This window comes from Chenopodium album, chromosome 4, assembly GCF_948465745.1.
Source record: "Chenopodium album chromosome 4, dcCheAlbu1.1, whole genome shotgun sequence".
Lineage (NCBI taxonomy): Eukaryota > Viridiplantae > Streptophyta > Magnoliopsida > Caryophyllales > Amaranthaceae > Chenopodium > Chenopodium album.
This window is the reverse complement of record NC_137837.1, coordinates 63,212,319-63,222,514: the sequence shown is the minus strand read 5'-3', so window position 1 is coordinate 63,222,514 and position 10,196 is coordinate 63,212,319. Positions and strand designations below refer to the sequence as shown.

The 10,196-nt window shown below is 35.9% G+C and overlaps 1 protein-coding gene across 2 annotated transcripts; it reads right to left on the bottom strand.

The window, feature by feature from the left end:
* Positions 1-244: 244 nt before the first annotated feature.
* On the bottom strand, positions 245-7,815 carry LOC145627070 (endoplasmic reticulum oxidoreductin-1-like). 2 transcript variants are annotated; one of them, XM_081679468.1, is made up of 11 exons: positions 7,534-7,815; positions 7,285-7,431; positions 6,035-6,169; positions 5,568-5,823; positions 5,135-5,245; positions 2,346-2,464; positions 1,743-1,847; positions 1,453-1,655; positions 995-1,118; positions 508-689; positions 245-397 (listed from the first exon to the last, which is right to left on the bottom strand). In XM_081679468.1, the coding sequence occupies exons 2-11, from the start codon at positions 7,405-7,407 to the stop codon at positions 379-381; spliced, it is 1,377 nt and encodes a 458-aa protein (XP_081535594.1). In that variant the 5' UTR covers positions 7,408-7,431; positions 7,534-7,815; the 3' UTR covers positions 245-378. The 2 variants fall into 2 exon arrangements, with proteins under 2 accessions (XP_081535594.1, XP_081535595.1); XM_081679469.1 differs by having other exon boundaries at positions 246-397; positions 6,035-6,166; positions 7,534-7,801.
* Between the last annotated feature and the right edge of the window lie 2,381 nt (positions 7,816-10,196).

The following is a 10,196-nucleotide window of genomic DNA, read 5'->3' as shown; positions in this document are numbered from 1 at the left end:
TAATAGTTTCACATAAGCAGATTCGCTTGAATAATGAAGTCCAAAGTAAATAAATTAGTGTACACGACTCACTAGAATAGTTAAGTCCATTACATTTCAAGTTGGAGGTTGTGGTTCAAGTCTTAATAATCATGTCGCTTTGGATTTTAGTTTAGACCCTCTCAAGTATTAATGGCTACCCTAACAAATTTTACTTAATTTTACATATCAAATCAAGAGATAATGAATATTCAACTAATGTTCACTATTATTATTATTATTATTATGTTAATGTACAAATTTTGGAAAATTCTTTACAACATGTATATTGTTATAGCTACAAACTCTACTCAGCTTGATGATGGACAAAACAAAATTGCCGCTGAAGATTTTATCACATCATGAAGATTTCCTTGACCTGTAAATCATTTCTCTAGTGTTAGTATGCATAAGATAAGATACCTCGTCTGAGTGTATATAAATTGCGTAAACAAGTCTCCAATTGGACAATTCCTGTAAGACAATCACCTTAGATTGTTCACTGACTGCCATATCCTCTGTAGTGTGTTGACTTCTTGAGAGGGAAGTTCTAAAACTCGGCCAACTATCTTGTTAGCAGAAGGTGCCATTTCATGCACCAGTTTGACTGATTCCGAAAGCCGGTTAAGCAGGTTTACCAGTGCGATCACTTCATTCCTTTGCAATTGCAGCTGCACAATAAAGAAGCACAAGTACAAACAATTACCAATCAGTGCTTTTCTTAAAGAATTCACAGTATGTTCAGACAGCAATGGAGGGAAACTCGGGGAAAGGGAAAAATTAGAAAGAGAGGGGAGGTAACGTGTCATCCCTCCAAATCTTTAAAACTTTGGAAGTACTTCGGTTTATAAAGGGAAAAGAAGTTGAGGACTTATGATTTCCTTCCCTTCCCATTCCAAATCAATATTCAAATAAGGGAAAAGGAATCCATTATACATAGTCAACTAAAAAAAAACCTATGATAGTAGTCACTCACAGATTGATTTAGATGGTTGTCACCCTCGACTGAAAGTAGGATCTTCAGCGCTGTGCCAAGACCAAGAACTTGTAGTTTACCCCATAATCTACACTTTTCACACCCTACACAATCCATCAATGCACTGCAAAATTTTTGCGTGTCAGTCAAGTTTCATTAACTAGCATAAAGAGACAGACATGAAAATGCTGAGACAGTACATAACTATTTACTCCCTCCAGATTTAATTTTTTAGTTAATGAGATAGTACATAACTACATACTCCCTTTCCAAATGTTTGCGTGTCAGTCTAATTTCATTAACAATCTCGAATCAGCTAATTTAATTATGAATTGTTAAAACAAGAATATGGTGGACCAAAAAACTCGGTCCCAGATATTATGGTCAATATTCTGCATTGGCAAACATAAAAGTCAAAGTAGAACAATTTAAAAAGAGAGATTAATAATGTGACATGCCTTATATTTCTAAACTGCATTTGAAGCTGCTGCTTCAATTCAGGACCACTTTGCCCTTGCCACAGCTTAGCTTCGTCAAATGGAAGTGGACATGCAGCACGAAGCTTCTGATTATAAAGCAATTGTTTCAGTAAGGACTGAGTTTTTAAGTCATCTTCATGATTACCAGTGTCATACTCAGCTTGCTCCAAATAGTCTGATGCCTATACCATTCAGATAGGTGAAGCTTTAGAATGCTGATCTGCACTTCAATTATTCTCTACAAAACTACGTTCTCTAATCAAACATACCTTTGTTACAGCTCTGAGCACAAAAAGGAAAGCAAAATATAAATTTCGAACACGTTCTGGATGTCTCAAAACTCGATCATGCATTATGTCAAAATTCTGTCCCCACTGAAAAAAATAAACAAAAACCAAAAGATTTCAAGATAACACATTACTGCAATAGTCAGCCAATATTAATTAAAGAAGAATTTCAACAGCTATATAGGTCCTTATGGCCATATTTGACATGCCTTTTATGTAATACTTATTCGATGATTTAATACAGAGTAAATGTTTTCTGAGGTCAATGATTTGTTTGTTATTGTATTGACATTCAAAACTGACTAGAATTTTATCAGTACTTTGTAATGACAAAAACCATCATCAAATTGGTAATTTCTAGTGATTGAGAACAAGAGATGAGAAAATTTCCGAGTAAACAGATGATATGGAAAGGAAGGAGCATGTATTAAAAATCCAACTAGGTCAAGTGAAAATTCACTGTGGGTTCAAAGAATAACAAAGGTTGGGGATGTTTAGATTGGCATAAATTATGATATTTTTCTCCTCCTATAATATCATTTAATAGAACAAAATTAAATTTCAGGTTGGAAGAAATTATGATACCGTGTTGGTGGCTTCATCAAGGAGATAATCTGCAGCAATGTGAACTGAAATAGATGCATGCAGACCAGAAATCAATTTGTAAAGAACCTTCTTCTCTTGGCACATCTCTCCCGATGCATCTGCAAACAAAAGGAATATGCTCAACCCTCATTAAACTATCGATTAGAGCATATATATATATATACAAACACACACCACAGAAAAATACACATAGGAAACTTACACTATGTTTGGATAACAATACAGTAGGAAAAGGGAGGGAGAGGAAAAAGAGAGAAGGGAAAGGGAGGTGAAGGGAGGGAGAAGGTTAACTTCCATTTTCCCTTCATATCTCTCTACTAAAAGGAGGGATTTAGTTCATCAAAAGGGGAAGGAAAATGGATCCTTCCAATTCCCTCCCCTTCCCTCCTTGCATTAGATATCCAAACAAAGGATGATGCGTCCTTTTCTCTTCTCTTCTTGTACCTCCATTTCTCTCTATCCAACTGTCCAAACATAGTATTAGGCCCAATTTTCATTAGGTTATTTTCAGTTCAGTTCAGCTCTAATAAGTTCAGTTCAGTTCAATTCAGCTCCTAATTTCCTTCTCTCATAAAATATTCAGTTCAGTTCAGTTCAGCTCTAATCAGTTCAGTTCAGTCAATGAGAAGATTGAGAACAGGCCCTTAGAGTACATAGATTTCAGACACAATTGGCTAAATAAAGCATTAATCTAGAATGTATATTAATAATAACCGGTAAGTTGTGAGCAAAGGCAATTTCAGTGTCTGCTGTTATTTACCCTCTTCCCCAATTACACAAAAAGTTAGGGAATCCTCCCCACCACCCACCCAAAAAAAAAAAGCCTATGGTGTCTGGCAGAATTCAAACTTACCCAACAGATGGTAAAGTGTCTGTACACAATAGGTCATTGGTCCTAACACAAGAAACATACATGGCTACTACTCTAAGATACAGAGATGGAATTCCGCATGAACACTAAACGCCAAAAATTAGGATCAATGATCTATTCTAGATGAACAATAAACGCCAAAAAGCAGACTTCCAGGACAATAGGGAAATGCATCACCTTAATTAGCATAATAGTAGTGACATGCAAAGCCAAGTAGGATTAAATTCCATCAAGGATCCTTCTATAACCAACAGATACTACCTAAGGTAATTCTGAATGCATCTACCAAAACTGTACAACCATGTCAATAAAAATCTGATCTCCTTTTCATATCTTCCTATGTAACAATGTTGATAAAATCACGCATGATGTTTGTCTTGCAGTATAAGAAATTTCAAACATGCCACAAATTTCCATGTTCTTTAATTGTGAAACAAAATAGAGATATAAAATGCAATATGTATAAGTCTTGTATTAGTATAAATCCCAACACTAGAAATACTTGACAAGGAAAGGGCACACTAGATTAATTGAATCAGTCCAATGAATAAGAAGTTTTCTACAGTAGCAAACAAGGTAAGAACTTACTTTCTAAGATAAAATCCCAATATGGAAAGGCTAGAATTCAAATTGAGTCTTTTCCAGTTTTAGTTGACATGTACATAAACTGGAAAAATTACAATAAGTAGCCTGACAATAAGCACTTTACAACCTAGAAGAAAAAATTTTTACAATTTTAGTTGATGTGTACAACCAAACTCAAATGATGTCTGGGATTCCTTAAGAGCCAGTGACACCACATGTAAATTATGAGACTTAGGTTAAAATGAGAAGTTGAAGTAGCATAGATAATGGTATACCAAAACAAGATTAACAAAAAATACAAAAGAAAAGAAAATTAGAAAATTTTGATTTTGACTCCTTCCTTGGGAGCACCTTACTTCATTACTACCTACCACCATATTCTATCTTATCTTTATAAGGACCACGAGATACTATTGAATGTATCACTGCTGTTTCCATTGTAGACATGAGAGGGGGAAGAACTGAAATTGAGGAGCTGCTACAATTACAATCAAACATTCAAATCCACAAGCGGATTACATCTAGTTGTGGATCCTAATCCACAATCTTCACAAAACACCAAGGCCTTTAACTTAATATTTCAAGTGAGCTCTCCCCATTAGCGTATGTCACTGGTTATCTAATAATATGCCCTTAATCAACAATAGATAATTGAGTAGCCTGACATTCTGACAACAAGCGCTCGACAAATTAGAAAAAAAATATATACAAATATAGTTGATAAGTAGTATGTACATAGTTATCCTAACTCAAAAGATGCCTGGAATTGTGCAAATTATGAGTTTATAAATAAATACCAATTTAAAAAAAAAAAAAAAAAAAAAAACAAAATCATTATTGGAACTTTACGAAATGATAAGACCCAAAAGATCTTTTTAAGTGAAACAGAAGATCAAATGATGATCATGCTAGCTATATTACTTGGACTCGGGTACCCATGTCCAACATGGATATGTGTCCAAGCGTCCGACTCGGCTATGTTGTGAAAAAATTCCATGATTTTGAACTAAAATTGAAGTGTCCGGGTGTCATACCAATGTCCAAATGTCGAGGGTCCGACACGGTACGTGAGGTGAAATGAAGTGTCCGAGTAACATAGCATGCTAGGATCATGGTATCCTAGTAAGACTAAATAATGAATGGAAGTAAATAAAACAAGACTACTCAGTTTTCTCATGCACACCAGTCTATTTCAAATTAAAAGTAACCTATTTTAAAGAAAATTAAGCCCTTCTAAGTTCCAACTAAGAATAAAGTCATTTCATACACATTTAATGTTAGAACCTTATGAATAAATGAAATTATCACTTACATCTTGGGCAATTTTCTGAATATATCGCATCCCATATTCTCCTGGCTGAAGGACCTGTATAGCCCGTATAACGTTCTGGATTGAGCAGTAGGTTTACATAGGTCATTTCACCTGAAACCAAGAAATAATTGGTTACTTAAAAATCAAAGAAAGGATATCACAGTAACTTTCACATATGTGAATTTCAACACGAAAATTTCAGTCAAAGATGACAACACAATTAGTTAATCTTATTATGATCAAAAGAAGAATCCAAAACAATTACAGTGCACAGTCAACTCCTTAACAAAATTATCCCTTAGAATGAAAGTGCTTCAACATTAATTTATCTAGCCCTCTAGAAGCTTAACATAGGAAGAGGGAAGAAAATATGCAATGTGGAATTTTTACACCTTAATGAAACCATGCCAACCAACAAAGAGAGGGAACTTACTGTTATCAGTCTCATCATCACTTGTCCACGGATTATCAACCTCTGCCCAGCCTCTGAACACCTTTTTGTCTAGTGTTCGGTCAACTATAGCTTGGGGTTTCCCCTCTTGGCACATCAAATCTTCTTTCCTGAGGACATTTGATGGCTTTCTAAAAGTTTCTGGGAATTCATTTTCAGGACATTCACAGACACTGCAATCACGTAATCGGCACATCCCATCATCAGGCCAGAATGGACAATTGCACCATAATTTAGCCTATCAAAATCACAAATGGTTTAAAGTTAACAGATTTGTTTAATATGAGCCTCTAAGGAAAAGGTCAAGATTAACTACTAAAACTAGAAATTGCAGAATTGCTATGAAGTGAGGTTTCCTTGTCCTCCCTCAGGGACTTAAGATGTGAACTTGTCAAGATTAACTATGAGCAATAGCGCTTTATACTTTAGCCATAAAAAATGAATTATACCTTGAAGTATCTGAAAAAAGGTGTAGTAACGAGCTCTTGCAGCAAAGGATGCAAAACTTCTTCATTTAGAACATTTACTGTCTCGTAATCACAACAACAATCCTCCACCATTCCCGTAAATTTACATGACTCCTGCTTAAAGACAATCAGATGTCAATACCATTTTTCTAATGATATTTATGAATGATCCCTATAACATAAACTGAAAACCAAAATGAAAAAGCACAGTGACAAACTATGAGTAATTCTACAAGATTTGGACGATCAACAAAGGAACTATCCTTTAGTTTTTAAGGAGTATATAGTTTTTCAAATTTCAAGGATTCAATATAAAAAAATTCAGCAGTATTTCCCTATAATTTCTGCCGAGGATTGGATTTGGAATAACTTAGATACATACATCAACTAAATTCTCAAAACTAATACAGCTACTCTATAAGGCCTATGGGCTGTGAGAAACGGCTCACTACTAAAGTCCTAATAAGGAGACATGGAGAATACTCACACATAATTAAAATGACGCTTTATCCTAAATGTTTCATATTATTAGCAAACAGCAGTTAATGAATGAGCAAATTTATACAAAGAAATGACATCAGAAGACTAAAAATAGTTTCTTTCCTTCAAGTACCGAAAAGTATTAACACTATATTCCAATTCGTTCAATCCTAATATCCTAAAAACACTTACAGAACATTGTTTCTCAAATCCCTCCTCCCCCCATCCCTCTTTTTGGCAGAGGTAATAACTACAATCAACAACATTTTAAGAAACCCAACTGCCCGTTTAGTAAGAAGCTATACATCATGGAATGGCAAAAGAACTCCCTCCCCAATGTGTGTTTTTCTTCATAAATATCCATTACCACTCAATAACACGACTTGTCCAAATTCATTTAAATCAACTCCAATAGTCACAGGCCTCACAACATTGTTTGGAATTTTCTTGCATTATAAAAAAGAGAAACCACTATTTGTCAAGATTTCTTAAATATCCCGAGCAACCTACCGAGTACCACAATGATCTTATTTCAGGTATAAACAATTACTAACAATGCCTACAAATTTACACTGATCAATCGTGTAAAATTGATCATAATACCCACAAATATCATTATCATCATTCTTCAATCCCTAACAAACAAACCCCAATTCAATTTAAGCAAAACCCATCAATAATAACATGCATTTAAAGCAGAATTCAACATATCATTGCAAGAAAATTAACAAAAAGAAAGAAAGAATATAAACCTGTTTGCAACGATTGGATTTCCAACTAGATTTTGTACTCATTGCAAGAATAATCGCCATTACAGCTACCGTTGCCACCCATCTCCATCTGATTCCACCCTCACTCTTCTTCTTCCCATCCATTAAAACCCCAATTCTTGCTTCACACTTTCCAAAAAAAGATAAAATTATAACCCAGTAAAAAATTCACTAAACAAGTAAATTCAGCTACAAATTTTGAAACATTGCGAAACTTAACAAAATCAATACCTTAGACTTGCGATTTTAGGCGAATTTGAGCAATTTGAGCGATGAATTGAAGCAACAAATTTGAGGGGAAAAATTGATCATTCAAATGGTTGATTGAGAGGAATCCAGCGTTGAAAACAATGGAAAAACAGTAAAGGGGTTTGGGGTTTTAATTGTAAACGCACATTGATTTGATTAAATGCGAAAAATTGAATGTGATTTGATTTGATTTCAGTGAAGTGTAACGATACTACGAAGAAAGAATGTATGTAATAAAAGAAAATTCAAATGTTGTGGAAATATGAGAAAAATGACGTGCTTCGACCAATCATAACTCAAGGTTTTGGCAAGAGTTATGTTTTGACTCAAAAGATTGTCTACTCTTCTAGATTCAAATGGGTTTTTTTTTTTTTTTTTTTTTTTTTTTTTTTTTTACCGAGCCAGATGAGTGCCGAGGGTTGGTAGTGGTAATCATAAATTGTGCCGATCGATGCTTAAAAAATCAGCCCATTAAGTCATGCCATGTCAAAACTTGGGCCAAAATACTTGCCCTAAACTCGGGCAAATTATAAAATGCACCATGGTGCATACAGTTTTATGTGAACCACCAATTAAAATAGGAAAAATTGATGGGAATAATCCCACCTTTTGAGCGTCGGAGATTAATAATCCCACTTTTGGGATATTTTTAAATAATCCCACCTTTGTACCCAATTTACTCCTAATAATCCCAACCAGTCATGGAACTTGTTATAACAAGTTACCAGACACGTGTTGGCTAGTGATTGGTCAAAAAAAAATTAAGTTTAATTTTTTTAAGAAAAAAAAGAAATTAATTGAATAATTAAAAAATCACCCACCAGCCTCAACCACCTTCCCCGCCGCCTGTTCCGGCCAACCTTGCTGCCGGACTCCCCTGCCCCACAACGCCGACCACCTAGACCGGATCCCCAGCGCCGACGCCACCCTACTCCGAACCAACAACCTCCCTCCACCATCACGAAAACCCTCGAAACCAACCATCCCGCAACCCTCGAAGACCCTTTCTCTCTCCGGCCAGCCATCCCCAACCCCAACTCCAATGCCGGCGTCGCTATCAAACCCCCCTGAACCAATCGGCGTCGAGGAACCGGCCAGCGAGCTTTCCCATCCCCCGATCCCAGCCCCTCCCCGTCCCCCATTTCAACCTTCCCCGTCCCCCGTCCCTTGTAAGGTCGCTCCGACCTTCCCTGTCCCCCATTCCCGACGCGCCTATCTTCCCTGTCCCCCATCCCCACCGCGCCTTCCTCCCCTGACCTCGATTCAGGCCGACTTGGTGGGTTTTCAATTTTTCAAAGGTGGTTTTAGATTTGGTTTTCGGAGGTGGTTTTGGGGATGGTTTGGCTGGGGTGGGATCTTGGTCGGAATCTGGGTGGGTTGGTGGTTTGGCTGGGGTGGGATCTTGGTCGGAATCTGGGTGGGTTGGTGGTTTGGCTGGGGTGGGATCTTGGTCGGAATCTGGGTGGGATGATTTGATCCTGGGGCGGTGGGAACTCGGTCGCTTTTTGGGGCGGTGGGAACTCGGTCGCTTTTTGGGGCGGTGGGAAATCGGTCGGAATCTGGGTGGGTTGGTGGTTCTAAGATCTGGGTGGTGGTGGCTGTGGTGTAGTTTGGGTGGTGGTGTTTTTTTTTTTTTTTTTAATTTTAATTTTGGACAAATCAAATTGTGACACATGTAAAAAAAAAATAATAAAAAAAATTACCTCTTCAACCGGTTACTGGTCACCCAGGACTATTTTGAGCGGATTGACATCAAAGGTGGGATTATTTAAAAATATCCCAAAGGTGGGATTATTAATCTCCGACGCTCAAAAGGTGGGATTATTCCCATCAATTTTTCCATTAAAATATACTCTTTTTTCTCTTTTCTCCTCTACTTTTCTAATTTCTGATTTTTTTTTTCTCTTTTATTTTCTATTTCCTCTATTTTCTCTCTCCTCTATTTTTCTCTCTATTTTATTTTTTCTTTCTCTTGAATTCGTTCATAATCCTTTTAATTGAATTCCTTCATATTGTTGATCATCATAGGTGTAATAATTCCTTCATAACAATAGATTAAATTCAAATTGTGTTTTCTTCAACCTTCAATTTGAAGCTTTGTTAATGGAGTTTTTACAATGAAGTAGTGAAGCTAAAAATGGCGGCGTCGTCGAATAGAAGGTGGTTAAGATGATGGTGTGATTATTTTCCGATGAGATTTCATTATCTAAATCACCATGGCTAGGTTTTAGTTTCGAAATATGTAGCTTTCATATTCTTATGATTTTTTTAGTGATAATTGTGTATTTTTGTTATGAACAGTTCTGTATTTGATTATATTTTAGCATTTTGAACATTTTAAGTTAAAAATATGAACGTATGATACGTTTTTCGTAGATACATAACATGTATTTTTGAAATTACGAACATCTTTATTATAATTTTGAACATGCGATACATTAATTATAAACTTATTTTTGTTTTAGATTATGTAATTTTAATTTTATTAAAAAAATTGGCATTCTCTACTTTATGATTTATAAATCTGAACATTTGGAAAGTGTAGAAGTTTTTTAATGGTGTTCAGAGGTTTGTGGTTGGGTTCAAAAGTTTTTGTAGGGAGGTCAGATGTTATTCTACGGTGTTTAGTGGTTTGTGGTCGGTGT